The sequence below is a fragment of the Xiphophorus couchianus genome, chromosome 10 (genome assembly GCF_001444195.1).
Source record: "Xiphophorus couchianus chromosome 10, X_couchianus-1.0, whole genome shotgun sequence".
Taxonomy (NCBI): domain Eukaryota; kingdom Metazoa; phylum Chordata; class Actinopteri; order Cyprinodontiformes; family Poeciliidae; genus Xiphophorus; species Xiphophorus couchianus.
The window spans coordinates 15,811,332-15,828,846 of record NC_040237.1 but is presented as its reverse complement, the minus strand read 5'-3'; the positions used below and the strand labels follow the sequence as shown (position 1 = coordinate 15,828,846).

General features: G+C 41.0%; 1 protein-coding gene across 15 annotated transcripts in view; it reads left to right on the top strand.

Moving 5' to 3' along the window:
* cacna1g (calcium channel, voltage-dependent, T type, alpha 1G subunit) overlaps window positions 1-17,515 on the top strand; it is a 281,034-nt gene that overhangs the window by 108,820 nt on the left and 154,699 nt on the right. For all 15 annotated transcript variants that reach the window (XM_028029261.1, XM_028029253.1, XM_028029260.1 and 12 more), the window contains one exon: window positions 12,706-12,839. In XM_028029261.1, coding sequence (XP_027885062.1) covers window positions 12,706-12,839 — 134 coding nt within the window. The remainder of the gene's footprint in view (window positions 1-12,705; window positions 12,840-17,515) is intronic.

Here is a 17,515-nt window from a genome sequence, read left to right as displayed (position 1 = left end):
CGACACATCAGAGAGCTCTGCAGTTCAGAGGGGAAGAAAGTAAAGGCATGAGCTAAGGTTTGACTGATAGAGAAGTTTCAAAGAAGTGCCAAACTTGTACAGCCTCACTTTCTTTCTTTCTTTTTTTCATTCTTTCTTTCTTCTTTTTACCCCAGAAGGACAAATTTCAAAGGAACATTCCTTTCTGAACAGCAGAGCTCGTACTCCCCTACCACCCAAGCAGTGACAGTACAATGTGATGTCAGCCGAAAGCTAATAAAGCCGTTGTCAGTACTGTTTGAACAGAGGATTAGAGAGATACACCTAGAGAAGACAGTCTGGAGAGTGGGAACGCTGCCGTGAAGAGGAGCCCCTGTGGAAAGCGCCGCGCTTCTAAACCTGCGTTTGTGACCTCACCGTGACGAAACGTCGGGGGTAGCCGGTGTCTGTGCGCTCTGAATTGGCGTTGATTGAGCCCACAATATTATCTTCCCTCCACCTGTGAGGAGTGGATCTGGGCCTGAATGGCAGATTACAATTAGCCTGGTCTATTGTTCTCGCCACATGAGGCGTTCGCCGCCTTTACCGCCACTTACGGCTGTCCGCCCGCCCGTCTGCGCGCGTGCTTGTGCATGTGATGAAAGCACCTGACCCCAGTGATAATGGCATTTAGACTTTGTGACAGGCAAAATTAGCATAGAGAGTGTCTGAGATTTATTTTTGGGCGCGGGGAAGGGTTTTCACAGAATCGACGGCATCCGTTTCAGTCAAAACCCAATCTGTCGGCTGACGGTGTTGCCTGCATGGATGGCCTTTAATCCTCTACACAAACCCTTAGTGTCTTGCTAAAGTGTTTTTTCAGATTTTGTCTTGCTGAAGGCTCAATTTCCAGTGAGTTTGCTTGGATTTTAAAATTAGGCCAACATGTCGTAGATTAATTGGAAACCTAAAGGAAAAAGGTGCATGATGTTCAAAATGTTGGTGAACCTACAGCATCAAGAAGCGCAGTATATAAGTCGGATAAATTTATGGAGAGGCTTTTTTAAAGTTCTTACTAGCACTATTAGCCTTTATTTGCCGATCAGATAGGAAGTAGGTAGAGAGAAAAGAGGGGAAGGCATTCAGCAAAGGTCCCAGAGTCAGGAATTGAATCCAAGACTTTACTGGGTTTCCTACAAGACATGTAGAAAATAAAGCAAACCTGTAAAAGAAGGAGTTCTGGTCAGGCGACACCAAAGTGGAACATGCAAAACTACTCATGAGAATAGGACTGGACATTAAATTACCCATGGGATCAATATCAATAGAAAATACGTCCGATAGAATCTTCAATAATTTCACTGAACTCCGATTACAGAATCAAACAGCATTCTGGGAGATGTAGGCAGAGGAAAGGGTTTAGCCGCTCAATCTAACAACTAGCTAAGAAGAAAAGAGAAGAAAAGCCTCCAAGTCCTTTATGGGGAGGCACTAGAATGTGTTTACAGCATGAACACAGAGATTATATTTCTTTAATATTAGCTAATTTATGCATCATATTTATAGTTTCTACAAGAGTAAATTTTGCACTTTAATTGATTTGCAGTGAATAATAGCAAAGTTTTCATTGCACGGTGAATCAAGGGTAATTTAAAAAATGACTAATAAACCTTAAATGTGCTCATTTCTGCCTGACTGCTTACGGTACAGGATTTGAATTTCTAACTTGCAGACAATTTATCTGGCTCGCATTTTAGAAAAAAGTCATTTTTTGCTCAGATTCATTAAACATCCCATCTGCAGATGTGAAAGATGGAACAGGCATATCCTGAAAGACTAAATGCTGTTAAAGGTGGTTCAACAAAGTTTTTTCTCACAGGGACTGAATGTTAAATATCAAGAACATTATGATTTAGTTTGGACTGGATCCAGACTCCGTATGCGAGGTTGAAATCATATTTCCTTATTAGAAAAATAAACATAAATGGTTGATGTGGTGGCTTTTTGTTAAAGTGTTTGTGCAGTTTTGCCATATTGTGATTCATTCATCTGTGATTCATGCTTTTTCTTCCTTTTGAGACAAACATGTTTTTTTTAAGGTTATACAAGCAGGCTGCTTGTGCTGGAAAAACTTGAAGCTATTGTTCCCCCAAAATTAATTTTGTTCAATTTTACTCATTTAATAAAAGTATATCCAACTAGTATTAAGACCAGAGAAGTGGAAACATAATGAAACTAATTCCAACTTTCCCTCCACAGCTCTACCATAACACACACAGAAATCAAAATCTATAATCAAATATCTTGGAGCACTTAAAATGACAGATTTATTTTACATATTTCATATTGTCAGAAAGGTTTTAGATGTTGAAATCATCATTTATGAGTTCTGTTTCAGAGCAGGTTTGGATAGTTATTCCAGAGCAAATTCAACATGATTAAAGAGATAGCTAACCTTAGCATTGTTAATAGCGAGTGGCAATCAATTTTAGTGGGGTTCCTGTAAAGTTGAGGACTTTAGAAGAGACTCACTGTTTTAGAAAAAAACAAATTTCTTCCAAATCTAGCTTATTCCTTGACATAAGCTAATAAAGGTACAATAGGTCAAATGTTCACTCTTTTTAATGTTATTATCAATGAGCTGTGAATATGCCTCAATAGCAAAAGGTTTCCTTTTGAAGATCTTCCAACAAGTTCAGTGTTTCCTCTACTTGCTAGCTTTAAGACCTCTTTCCACACTAACAACTTCCACACTGAAGAGTGTTAAGGCTCCTACAGACTGCCCGTATTCTGAGCTGCATTATTCACAGACGGTTGAGATTTCATAGTTTAGTGCCTACATTTCCTGAAATTCCTTCAATTCCTTAAAAATTTCTTCAATTCCCACAGTCCGGATGGATGCTAGCAAGTTTGAGCTAGCTGCGCACCTTGATATGTTTCTTCTCCATCGAAAAACTTACCTTTGCCTTGAAGTCTCTGGCTGATGTCCATTTGAGTAGAGTAGAGGTTGAGTCCGCTCGGACCTCTACGGGGTGGGGGTCTTTACTGTTAGCATGATGTGTTAGCGCTTAGCATGGTGAATTCGGAAATAGAAAAAAATTCAACTGAACAGTCACAACTCGGATATGGTAAAGCTAATAATAAACCATTTGTGATCACCCGTTTCCTGTTTTGAGCTTTCTCATTTAGCTTGGAGCATATCTTGCGTTTAATGAGATATAAATCTCAAAACATTCTCGTGTCACATCTTGTTATAACAAGAAACCTTTCTCATTCAAATCAGTAGAGGTCAAAGGGTTCCTCTGCGCCTCGTGTAGAACATAAATATGTTTGTTGGCTGCCTCATAGTAAATCCTCTCCTGGTCTCTCCCCAACAGCAGTCTTTGCTTAAATGTGAAAACACATGTTGTTGTTTTTTTGTCTTTTCTTCCTCCCCTCCAACCATAAACGACGAGCATGCTTGCGTTTAGTCCGCCGCAGCTGCCGGACTTCACACTTGGGTGCCGTACTATATCTAATAGCTTTGACACTCGAGCGTTCGACATTAGGGAGTGTTTAAGTGTTCTTATCGTTAGTGATTAAGAGCACTTAGAGCACAAAGGCTGCGCCCGGGAGGCGATGAGAAGGCCCCGCAATGTCAGCACTCACTTCGGCAACTCGCAACAAAGCACAGCTGATGTCTGTGCGCCTGGTCCACACGTGTGTTTACCCTCGCTCTCAGGCAATGTGAGAGGGAACATGGGCGTTCACAGAGGAAGACGCATGAAAAGGGAGTTGTGTGAGGTTAGGCGGCAGCAACAGGGATGGGGGGAACGAGGATTTCTGATGTGTTTTATCTGTCTGCCTTTACAAAATTCAAATTCGTTGAACTGTTTTAAGTGTTGTTGCTTTACAACCAGAAGCTTCGATGTACTAGATTCAAATTAGTGCATAATTGTGAAAAAGGTCAAGCAAAAGGGAAAGGGACAGAGATAATAGGTTGGGGATAACATCATCTTAGGGTGCATTCACACTCTAAACTCTGTGAAGTCCGGTTCATTTAGTGAAGTGTGAGCTGAATGCAAATCTACAAGGCCCTTTTTACATTTTGAAAACAATGTGTGACTATTCAGCCACTTTACCCTCATATAAAGTCACAAAATGTGGACACGTTTAAGGGCTGTGGAGTTCTTGGCGAGGCTCCGTCGATGTCAGTGAGTTGGCTAAAAATACCCTGGTGAGGTAAGCATAAAAAAACCCGATGCAAACCACCCGTAGACTCTCACACGGCCGCCTAGCATACATTCAAGCCACTGTGGGAGACATAACATACAGTAATAAGGGAGCAATACTCCCCACCACTCCCTGCTAGACAAAAGGAGACAGTGGGAGAAAAGTTAAGAGGGAGATGGGAGAGATGAAAGTCTATGGTAGACTGCACGAGGAGGTGGAAGAATGCCAGTAGCTCACAGTCAGTGCAGCAGGAATCCCATCCAGATGTTGGTGCCGAGAGGCGAGAGCTGAACTGCCGATAAAAAAGACGGAGAATGCCCTGCTTTTTCGTTACCGGCGCAGAGCGATTTGTGCATCGAACAGATAAAGCCGTAACCAGCGGAGGTTTGTCCTCTGCGTCCACACTCGTTAACCTACCTCGCCCTTCTGTAACTGTATCCCTCTCCCACCCTCATTCATCTCCTGCCACAAAAAAGGCCAGCTATTGTAGGATTCCTATCTTAAAAAAAGCGTCTTTAATGGCCGCTCGGCGAGCAAATGGCTGTTTGGTCGTGTGTGGCGTCTCTACGTTCACCCTAATTTCTCTCTGTAGTGATTAACCTCGGCACACGCGGTTTACCATGTGAAGCGTTTACAGCGGCTGATGTTGTGAGCCACACTCTGTGCCGGGTGGGACTTTTTTTTTTTTTTAACAAGACCTTTCTGGTTGCACAGAAAGTGAAGGCTTTCCCATATCTGGCAGCAGCGACCACGCTTTGTTTGCAACAAATACGAGGATTTGTAACACATAATGAAATGAGAACTTTCTGTACTGGCATAGAAATGACTTATTCGGGTAATTCTGTCTAGGTTGCCACAGGCTGTTGTCTAACCACCCACCTTATTGTTTGACCTTATTTTTATACCTTTAATTGGATATAAATGGACATATTTTTATGGTTCTTTCAGGTCAAACAGGTCAGTTTCATGACATGGAAGTGTAACGAACCTCCGATAAACAAAGCGGTTCTAGTGGTGGAAGTAGTGAAACTCACAGCAATACACAAAACAATTGGTGAAGCATTTCAGCCAATATTAAGGCAAAGAAGATATTCCAAAAAAATTTTGATCAAGTCATACATCAGGTCTGTGAAGTTATTTGCAGCAAACCATGAAGAAATCAATGTTGGAGCCCAAGGATCTGATCTTGAGAGTCCAAATAAGGAGCGCTAAATTGCTAGTGCAGAAACTATCTCATAGAAGCCTGTAGAGAAACTTTGAGGAGGTATTTGTTTGTTTTATCTTAAATGTCCCTTTGGCTATGTTGTCTTTTTATGCTTTGTCTCATGGTGATTAAATAATCCTTTTTGTTTGTTAAATATCGTTGCACAATATCAAAGATTAATCTCGTCAGTTGTCTCATGTGGGAAAAGACTTTTTCGAATGATGTATAATTACGATGCCATGTTGGGGCCATTGTAGATGGAAAGAAAATAAGTACATTTCCTCCCAAACCTCAGAAAATTTGAAGTTAATTTCAGAAATAAAAAATAATAATAAATAAAAAAACAGTCAAATTTTGACATTTGAAACTCAGAAATGTAATAGTTCTTAGTTATTTTTCTAGCATTTGTTTTTACTTTTCAAACTCAGAAATTTCCTAGTTTTTTTATACGAAATACCTGAGATAAAATTGTAATTTTGAGGGGTTTTTTCTTGCAAATTGTCAACTTTTCAAACTCACACATTTCCAAGTTTCTTCTGGAAGATTTCTGAGCTTAATCTCAAAATTTGACTTTTTTCTTTTTTTTTTCCAAGCCAACTTTTGACATTTGAAGCTAGGAAATTTCCAAGTTCTTTCAGGGAAACATCTGAGATTAATTTCAAAATTTCTGAATTGTTGAAATAGAAATTTACTCTTTTTTTTTTCTTTTCCATTCTTAAATGGCCCTCAATTTTGTTTTCTTTTTATACTCATCTGCTTCCCAAAAAGTTCCAATACTCCCTCGGTTTCTGAGTCGTATGCATACTAAAGCAGTTAGATGGTAGAAATTAGAGTAGTGTGTGGGGTGTGTGTGGGCGTGAGCGCTGGGCCGTTCAGAACAGGTCACTGGTGTCAAATCCCTCCGAGGCGAGCGAGTGGCGTTTAGGCTCCTCCGCCGTCCACATGGACGAGCAGCCAGTGAACCGTACGCTCCAGACAGGCGCGGAACAAAACAGCTTTTCAGTTTTTTGTTTTTGTTGTTTTTTTCCTCTAAGGAGGAAAAAAATCAGAGCCATCTTAGCCTCTGATTGGCGAAGAGCCTGCTGCTGCTGCCGCCGCGGCAACACTCGGACGTCGAGTGGAGCCTGCGTCCTGCGGATGTCAGGCGATGTTTCACGCTCCGCTGACGTCTCACATGAGTTTGAGAAAATCAATTTCCCCCATTAGAGAGCCCGAGTCGCCATGTGCCGGCCCACCAGGAGAACCCTCCCACGTCCCTCCGGCCAGCGAATCCTGTTGACTTGGCAAATTAGGGGTTCCAGCTGTATTTGAGGAAAAACAACAACAAAAAGGAAGCCTTGTTTTGTGGTCAGAAAGGTTTGTCCTCAGTCCAGTCAGCAGGCAGAAGCTCAATAAGTTAATATGAGCACAAAAGTATTCACACCCTTTTTATTTTCATGTTTTGCTACGTTACAATAACAAAATTGAGTGTAAAAAAAACCCGTCTACAATTCTGTCACTGTGAAAATGTTCACTCGTTTCAAAAAGTGAAACTCATATAGAATTATCGCAAAAATATTTCAAGCCTTTATTTCTGGACATTTTGATAACTATAGCTTACAGGGAAAGATCAAATAAAATCTCTCTCAGAAAATTTGAATTTTATAAAAATTGTATTCACAAAAAGTTGAGTGGAAGGAAAACCTGTGATAGGAGACAATATTTTTATATATAATGATATTTCAAAATGACCTGTCCAAGCTTACCCTGCCTCTCGCCTGTAGACAGCTGGATAGCCACCAGCACCCCCCCCTACCCTAATAGGATAAGGGTGTAGGATAGATGTAGAGCTAGATGAGACAGCGGTGCAGTCAGTAAGGACTCAGCATGGCAGACGATGGCTCTGCTGTTCTGTCTTTTACACAACAACTCATTTTCTACCAGTCATGGTAGGCGAAAAAACATCTGTCAATAGTTGGACTTTGTTGGTGTCCTAACTGGATGTTATTGTGGTTCAATTTTTTTTCATGCTTTCCACAATTCATGGTGTTTTGGGGGTTTTTTCTTCATTTTTGAGGTACTGACAACTACCAAGGTCACAAGGTGTTAGTTCAAGTTTGAAATCTTTTGGGTGATAAAAATGTAGAATTTGATAATAAAAAAAAAACCTTCATTGGACTTAAGATGTTTGGCAAACTCTGCAGCATCTGTTTTAATGTAAAAAAAAATTTGGCCAATTTTGTGCAAATGGGTTCAGTTTTGTGGTCAGGATTCTGACTATAATCTAAGAATTTGGATTTTAATTCTAAATTGCATTTCAGAATTTAAATTTTGATTTCAAAATTCTAACTTTAATATCAGAATTTGGATTTTCAATCTGACCTTTAGAGCCGAATGCAGATTTTAATCCCAGAATTCCATCTTTGATTTCAGAATTACGACTCTTATCTTTGGAATCTAATCTCAGAATTCTGACTACAATCTAAGAATTTAGATTTTAATCTCAAAATAATAACTTTAATATCAGAATTTGGATTTGAACTCTGACTATTCAAAGAATTCAGATTTCAATTTGGATTTCAATCTCAGAATTCAAATTTGAATCAAAGAAATTACACGAGTTTTTGTTTTATCCCTACTTTAGTCTCAGCATGTGGATTTTAATCTCAGTATTCTGACTTTATTGACAGAGATGTGTTATGCACTTGTGAATTCGTTGCCCTCTTCCGTACATCACATGAGTGAAAACATCCAGCATGGTTTATGTTTCCATTGACGTCTGATGTTTTTGAGCGATGCTTTAAAAACAAAAAAAGTCTTCAAGGCAGAAATCTCAACATTTCTGTTTGAGATTAAGAGGTAAAGATTGATTTTTAGTTTTTGTGACGTTTGCAAACACTTACAAATACCATATCCAGTCTCTTGGCCTGAAGCTCGGCCGTTAGCGTTCTGTTTCTGTCTTTTCAGGTGTTGTTGCGCAACACCCCCCCCCCCTTCTTTCTGTCTCTACTCTCTCACTCTCGTACTTCCTCTTCTGAGAGGGGAGATGTGCTACCAGCTCTCCTTCTAACGGGTACGTTGAGTTTCCTAAATCTGCTGGGATTTACCCTGTCCAGAACTGAAGTAAACTCTGTTTAAGCTGGTTTCGAGAAACGATTCACCTGATTTTTAACGGCCTACATCCAGGTGTCCCACCCTTCTTCCCCCTGTGAATTAGCCAGACTGAGCAGCCTACAGCCAACTAGTTTCACAGAGCACACCTGTTAACGGTCGCTCGTTCTCTATTTTACAACGTGCATTTGTTACTGAACCAGGTAGGTTTTAGTGACTCGGGCGAGTCCCAAGGATGAGGTTTTAAATATGGGCTACCAGCAACCTAAAAACATTTTCCACTTTTTCCTCTCCAGAATCAAACATCACAGCTATTTTACAACCATCAAAGAACTTTAAGGTGACTCATTAACTGAATGTCCACAACATCTTTTAGATTTTCTTTATCCTAAATATTTTATTAGTAAGGCATTTTTGCAAGGGTCAGTACAGCTTAATTCAGTAGCAGAAATAATCAAATAAGTAAAATCAATCATCTAATCTATCTTTCCCTACTGCTGACACTGAGAACTAAAAAAGGGAACCTTTGAGAGAGACGGACGGAGTTTGGCGTTTCGAACCCCAGACCTGGCCTGATGATGAAGAAGGTGTCGCAGCAGGAGGAAGATGTTGATCGGCGAAGGCAGGGATCTCTGTAGGTCTGATGAGCTTCTTCTCCGCATGGATGGTGAGGTCACACAGGACTTGGTGCTGGCAGGAAAAAAGGCACCAGTTCTTCTTCTTTGTCTTTGCCTTTGTCTTTGTCTTCATCTTTGTCTTTGGGGTCTGAACCCAGCCGATGAGAGAAGTGCGATTCGAAGCCACAGGTTGTGGGCCAGACGGGTTGGTCCCCATGAGCGGGACAGTCTTCGGCTCTGTGGCCCCGGCTCTTCTTCAGCTGCAGAGTTCTTTGTCCATCTCGATCTTGGCTCGAAGCTGCCCGGAGGATCCAACGAACGGTTCCTCTTTTGCACCCACCTTTTATAGGGTTTATCCACCCTTTTGGTGCATTTTCATTGGCTGTCTGCTTAGACAGATGATCTCATATCCATCACTGTCTTACAGACATTTCCTGATGTCTGTGCTAATGTCTCAGGGTTGCTCAACCTCCTGTGTCTGTTGCCTGCACGACATTTTCTAAATAAAGCATTGATCATCTCTGCTCTCCTGTTAGTTCCCCTTTTTCCCTTCCTTTCACCTTTCACCTACCATCTACCTCCAACATATCAGTGATGTTTAATTGCAGTTACACCTTTAACACCATTTCAAGTTCAATGTCAAAATCACATTTATATCACATTTATTTTCTTTAGCTTCTCTGATTTAGCATTCATTTATGATTTTATAACCATAACTTATTAATTATACTTATTATAATCTTAATGTGAGTTATTACAGATGTTTTCTGAAAAGAAACCAAGAATAATCCATGATTCTAATTATTTGATACCAAAGTTACAGTTACTTGTTTTTCTTGTAAGTGTTCTCACAAATATAAGTGTAAGTATTATTACAAGTAAACCAATATTAATATAAGTATTTTACTTTGAATCTTATGAAATTACTCACAATGTTTAGATTTCATTCTTTAAAACTTTCATGCTTTAAGCTAAGGAATAGTCTCATTTATATTTATAAATCTGCAGGCTGGAAACTTCCTCTTTTTCCAGGAAACCTGCTTTTCTTGTTTCATGAATCTCTCTGACTGACTATGATTTCTTATGATTAGATAGAAAAAAGTTGAATTAAAGCAAAGTTTGCATGAGACAAAAACAACACACACAACCAGATTTATTTTATTGACACTTAAGTCTACTGTTGGGCCTAGATGTCACTTGAGTGATTCATTTTAAAGATAACTTTATTTATTATTACTGTTAAACTAAAATCTCCAGCATGGGGAAGTGGGATGAGCTCGGATTTTCTTGACACAGGCTTCCTATTATCAGCAATCGCACCACGACGTGAAACGTCTAAATAACAGCCTCCTGTGACACGATACAGGAGCTCACAAGAAACGATGGGTGCCCAGATGACGGTGCAAGTCGTTTCCCAGTCAGATGAAATGCAGATCAGACGGCGCCTCACCGCTTTTGTTTAGTTTTTTTGTCTGACCCTTTCCTTTGGAGGTTTTGCTTCATTGAACAGGTCACTGCGGGGCTCCGCCGCCTCGGCGGAGTTAATGAGTGTGGTATCTTAAAAATAAACAACAACAAAAAACGACTTACTAACACCCGCAGTGATGTACGGTCACTACCGGAGAGGGAACCTGTTTGTTTCACGCTCTGACAGTTTGTGAAATAGCGGCTTGTGTGTTGCTGTTTTAAATCTTTTTTTTTTGTTTGTTTGTTTGAGGATGCTGGGAAAGCTCGAGAAACCGAGACAGGCTGAGATTATTGAGCTGTAAACACACTGTCACAGTCTCACATTCCTCCATCAACCACAACTTTTCTTTTCTTTTTTTTTTTTACTTCCAGTGAACTTTAAAGCAGTGGAAGGCTAGCTTTTTCTTAAGCTAATAGGATCTGATATATTTATACACGTCTGTGTTCGTGTTAGGATGACTCATCTATCAGTGGGTGTCCTGTGCCTTAATCTCCTTCCAGATTTTTTTTTTTCCTTTCTCTTTAGCTTTTGTTTTTTACTCTGAGCTCTCTACTCGCCGCGCTCATTCCAAATTCCTCCACCTCTGCTTTCTGTCGTTTCCCATCGATTTTCATATCTTAAGAAAGTGGTATTTGCTCCTTCCGTCCGAGTCCTCTGCCCTTGTTTTGTCTTCGGTTCGGCCTGATGAGGATTTTTGGAGAGCTGAGGCCAGACGGGCCGTAATGAAGAGAAGGACCACTGATTAATGCGATGAGCGCTCTGCCCCGGGTTACGCCGCTTTTTTTCATTCTTCGCCGTAATTCGTTCTCGAATGCCGTTTGATAAAGGAAGGTATAACGAAATCCTTATTCGACCACTTGAGGACATCACACAGGCTTGTTTAAGTGCCGTCGAGCAAAATGTTAATCTCTGCTGCTACAAGGAGGCTGTTATCCGTTTCCCATCCAGCGCAATTGTCTGACCTCCTGACGACTGGATCATGAGACATGGATTTCTCTGCAGGAATTCATAAACTGTCTCAGTGATGTCAAAGGCTCTCAGTAGGATGTTTATCATACATTAAGAAATGTCTAGACTAGATAGAGGCCAATAAAAAACAGACCCTAGTGTATTAAATCCTTCAGTCTTCACCAACAAGTTACAGAACTTGGTTGCCTGGAGACGCGTTGCAACGTGACATAACGTGCACAAGTTCCCGTCCTCCAGTTCTCTGATGAAGGGCAAAAAACTGCTAGCCATGTTTTAGGTTTAGCTGTCAAAATGTCAATATAACGCGCTAAATCTTAAATGTATGTGTGATTTATAAAAGATAAAAGAACGCAGTGCTTTTCTGCTAATTGTCAACACCGCAACATCTTGACAACAAGGTCCAAGGGTGTGACATTTCACAGGTCATGAAAAGGTTTATGTCAAAAAAAAAAAAAAAAAAGCAAGCAAGGGAGATGGAAGTAGGCCAGCTATACTAGCTTGACTTTGACAATCTTAGCATGTAGATGTGCTGTGGAGTTTTGTGTGTTTTGGTTCGGGGGGGCGAAGGGGTGACCCTGACATCAACTCTGACGGATCGTCAGTAGAACAGATGTTTAAATGAACTAATCAACCATGGCTGTATTCAGACAGTTATGTATTAAGTGCAATCCTTTAATGTTTATATGGAGGTATTGGGGCCACAGTCTGTGGTTTTTGTCACTGTGGAGAAAAAGTTACATGTATACATTCGTCTCCTTATTGAGTGATGGCACGATGTGGGACTAAGTGCTAATGCCAAAACGTCAGACCCGGGTTTGAACTCCTTTAAGCACATCCCACTGGAGGTAGACCTTGAAACAGTTTTGGTTTCTCTCCTTCATAGTCCAGGAATGTCTTTGGATTTCCCTGGTGAGTGTTATTGGGAAAATAAGGAAGTCTGAGTTTCCCTGCTGCACCTTTGACCTCTGTCGCCTGATCTTGACAAGAGGAAGGTATTCAGTAGATGACTATAAAGTCTAATCAAACATATTAGAAATTTATAAATGCAGATTTATGACTTTCAAGAGAGCGCTAGGTGACGTTTCCTTTACGTTTTGTTGTAACAGTTTGACTTCTGACAGATTTTCAATGTTCAGTGACGTTCAAAACGTAACGTTAACCCGTTTGTTCTATCTGTGTCCGGGCAGGACTTTGATGACTTCATCTTCGCCTTCTTCGCCATCGAGATGGTGATCAAAATGGTAGCCCTGGGGATTTTTGGCAAGAAGTGTTACCTCGGAGACACGTGGAACCGCCTGGATTTCTTCATCGTATTGGCTGGGTGAGTTTGCACCGTGACACGACGGAACTCTCAGTTGGCCAAACATCAAGGTGTTCGTAAACACAGTAGAAATTAAGATTTTTCTTTCGGCTGCCTCTCAGTACACTCCATTGACCTTTGGGACATGCTTGAGATGCTGAAGATGTAGATTTACATGCCGATACGAACTCATAAGACGTACCTTTCCACACAAAGTCTTTAGCTGCAAACAAGCAGGGCGTGACACTCTGACGCAGCACTCCACACACTCTGACTTGATGAAACACGTCGCAGAGTCTAGCCTGCTGGTTCAGGTCTGACATTTTCATCACACTACATCCCCCGCTGGGTTTTAATGCCACCCTTCTGCCGCGGCTTCTGTTGTCCGTCGGTGGGAATAGGACATGCTTCCTCCTGTGCACAAGTGTCCTTCATCAAAACACAACGGAGGACTTTCATGTTGTCTTTTTTTCAGCTCACGCATCATTATACGGTAGACATAAACAATATATTGGAATATTAGTGAAATGTTAACGGACCTGAAATGATTAATTACACACCAACTGATATTTTCAAGCCTTTATTTCTGTTAATTATGACGATTTTCTGCTTTTAGCTAATGAAAAGAACATTACATTAGACCAAAACAGAAAGACATTTATTACAGAAATGTGGGCTTAATGGAAAATATGCTTAACACCTGCTTAAAGGTTTTCAAAAGGTACTTTTAATCTGACAAGTGAACCTCTTTAAGGCGGATTGTGATTGATTGTATATGACCGTATTAATTGTGGACTTTGAATTGTTACCTTAGATTCAGTTCTGGTAGTTGTTCAGATCCAGCAAGCATCAATTAGGGTTATCAAAAAGTAAACAAGCATGGCAGCCATTTTGTTCTTTTCTTAGGATGGAATAATTATACATTATGCAAATTAAATTATTTTAAAAGAATATACTGCCCAAGTTTGAATTTATTGTGCTACTTTTCTTATCAAGATATGGTTTTATTGTCTAGATTCTCAAGTGAGACTTTATTTTTAACTAGAGAATTGGTCCCAAATTTCGTTGCGCAATTTTTCATTGTTGAAATTATAAAAAAATATTTTTTTTTATTCAAAAATATAAATATAAGTTTGAATATGTACATAATACACAATTGAACGACGCATGGCGTACTTCTCTCTTAATATTTGACCTTTATTCTTTTTTTTTTGGTTTCAGTCCCAAATTTTCGGTGCAGCCCCAAAGCTTTTTTGCAAGTTTTTCACACGGGTAGTCGTTTAAAAAAATTGCAGCGCCATCCTCCTCCTACCACTTCCTGTCATTTTCTTTGTTATTTCTGCCAGTAGTAAAATCCAGCTGTTGATCACGTGACCTGTGTCATGCAAAAAAAGCATTTCCATTGCAGTTTTGCAAAATTAACCAATTTTGATAGAGCTGAAAAGCTACACCATCCAAGCGCAAGATAGTTTTGAGCAAATAACGTTTTCTGAAATCGGCATGTTTCCACTGAACAACTGTATTTTCTTCATTTCAGTTTGCGTAATGCAGCCAGTGGTGTGCCAACAGTGTTCACTTTATTGTAAGATTGAGACTTAGTTATTCTTGAGTTTGATTTTCCCTCCTTTTATCTCAGAGTTGAATGGTTGAAATTTGGACGTAATGTGGTTCAACTGAACAGTCCGAAACCTAGATCAAAACCGCTTTCGAAGTGGTCAAATCAGTCCAACCACAAGCTTCTGGAAGCATACAGTCTTCTAATCCGTTTAAAATGTTTGTATTTTGTCGAAAATCGAGATCTCTTCCAGAAATCCAAACACTTTAAATGAGTTCAATACATTCTGACTAGAAGAGCGGTCAAATATTTGTCAAAGGCTATAAAAAGCACGGAATACAGACGCAACGAGGAACGGGTCATTTCCTGTTATGGTTACCGGGTAACTTTAGATTAGAGAATATCGCCTACAGATTCAAGTTTGAATATTTCAAATAAGTCATTTTAAAGCCCAAACTAAAAAAAGAAACAAGATTCACCGCTATGATGAGGGTCTTTGTTTTTTTTGGGTTTTTTTTAAGATTTCAGAGCGGAGGATGTTTTCATTTCCAAAGAACGGCATGTTTAAATTGGAACTGTTTGAGTCCAGAAGTCTGTTAACATGCAAAATTCTTCTAAAGGACTTGCAAACGGATTTTCTTTGTTCATTTATGTTAACTGTGATTGGTTATTTTGACAGTTAATTTCTTGAAATCGCTGGAGCTGGTTGCGTGTTTCATGCGTACATACGCGCGTGGTTGTGCGTGTGTTTGAGAGACTGCACTTTAACAGAAAACGGATGAAAGCAACTTGTTTCCCTGAGTCTGGGATCCGCTCGCGCGTTGCGTGTAAGCTTGCATCAGCGTGCGTGGGCGGAGTGTACGTCTTAATTTGTTTTCATGGCTTATGCTATTTCTGAAGCAACCTGAAAAGAATCTTATCTGTATGGAGAGCAACCCAACCTCCAGCCCACACATATGGAGACAAGAGTAGCCAAGGTAACGGCTGGATGTCGAGCCTTCGATATATATCCTGGCAACAATTGTTAAGTCCCCGGAGACGGGCCCTGATGAACTGTTTGTTTCTCTCCGAGACAATAATTACAGCTAAGCTGCTTTTTCAGCAGGTCTGAACTCTCTCCTCCTAATCACCTGTCTGTCAGGGGGGGGATTGTTGGAGAGTTGGCCTCACAGAGCAGGTGAGATAGAGGGAGAAAAAAAAAAAAGAGAGAGAGACGAAATGAAAAACGGACCTCATGCTACACCGCGTTCGGACTCGTCTGCTCGAAAGGCTTTTCACCGGTCCGCTTCGCCAGTTTTAAGGGGATTTAGAATCGACTGCCAGAGGAACGAAAGGTGTTTGTGTTGCTTAATTTTTTGTTTGCGAGAGGAAAGTTTCAGCATGAGAGAAATGTCAAAAACGGAAATGTCACACAGTCATTGAAGGAATTTAGAGAGAGGATGATTTAAACGAGCGGGAAAAATGCACTACAGGCAGCGCGTTTTGTTTTGATGCAACAAATCAGTTTGCTTTCCCCACAAATCTGGAACCCACATCTCAGAAAAAAATGAAGAGTCCTCCCTTAAGACCTGGATTTTTTTTTTTTTGGAGTTTCATGCCTTTGGTGGGGCTCAGACACACAGCATCGTCAAATGTGTTTCCATCTCCCCATTTGGCACTTTAACTATCCAGAAAAGCCAAAATCCATCTCAAATGAGGGGAGAAAAGAAATCGCGAGAGTCAATTTAAATTTAGCCATTTCCATCACCCTTTTCTAATGCGGTACTCAAAAATCTGCATAAAAGAAGCAATGATGGAAACATGGCCAATGAGTCTACACTGTACCTGATCAACTCTAGCAGAAAGACATTTATTGTGAATTGGCAATATATAGATAAGCTAAATTGAGTCGAAAGTCTGGAAAATTGATCAAATTCTACAAATAAAGATTCTGTAGGCCACAGTTTGGTTGCAACACTAGAATATGTCGGAGGAGCTCCAATGTAGCCACATCATATCAAAGCAACAGATTTATGAAACCTTTTCTGCATTTGTAGAACAAAATCCCAGCCTACTACTTCAGCTAAACACCAGAATGGTGGCTTATCTGCCCAAATCTGCGGTTTAAAGCTTTCTGTAAAAAAAAAAACAAAAAACATGCTGACAATACCGACTTGTAGACAAAGTGATAGCGTAGGACTTCCCTGCAGATTAAGGCACCCGAAGAAGGTTTTATTTATTTATGTACCTATCTATTGATTAGTGTGGTGGGATTCCAGTCAATCGCTGAGGGAGTCTTAGTGGCAGAGTGCAGCAGCACTCACTGTCGCAGACAGGCTATCCTATTCATAATACATCAATCAGACTCAGCCTTATCTCTCTCTGTGTTGCTGTTATTCCTCCCCATGAGAGACCTAAAGGACGATGAAGGAGTGAGATGGGGAGAAGGTTAACATGCCAAGACAGAACGGGAGAGAAGCAGTGAAAGGTCAACTGCTTTATTCGACTCCGTCAATATTTAATCTGGCCAGATATTTGAGCAAAACGGTGCATGAAAAATACCAATATTGGCTTGAGAGCGATTCTGGTCCACCATCCGGCGTCTCAGGGGGGGGAAGCGGTGCAGCACCAACACTGTTTATAGTGGGGATGGTGTGCTGCTGACCTCTACTCGGGACGTTGTGGGCCGGTGGGCAGAGTACTTCGAAGACCTCCTCAATCCCACCAACATGCCTTCCACTGAGGAAGCGGAGCCTGGGGACTCTGGGTTGGGCTCTCCAATCTCTGGGGGCGAGGTCGCCGAGGTGGTTAAAAAGCTCCTCGGTGGCAAGGCCCCGGGGGTGGATGAGATCCGCCCGGAGTTCCTTAAGGCTCTGGATGCTGTAGGGTTGTGTTGGTTGACGCGACTCTGCAATATCGCATGGACATCGGGGGCAGTTCCCCTGGATTGGCAGACTGGGGTGGTGGTCCCCCTGTTCAAAAAGGGGGACCGGAGGGTGTGCTCCAATTATAGAGGGGTCACACTCTTAAGCCTCCCTGGCAAGGTCTATTCAGGGGTCCTGGAGAGGAGGGTCCATCGGATAGTCGAACCTCGGATTCAGGAAGAGCAGTGTGGTTTTCGTCCTGGTCGTGGAACACTGGACCAGCTCTACACCCTCAGCAG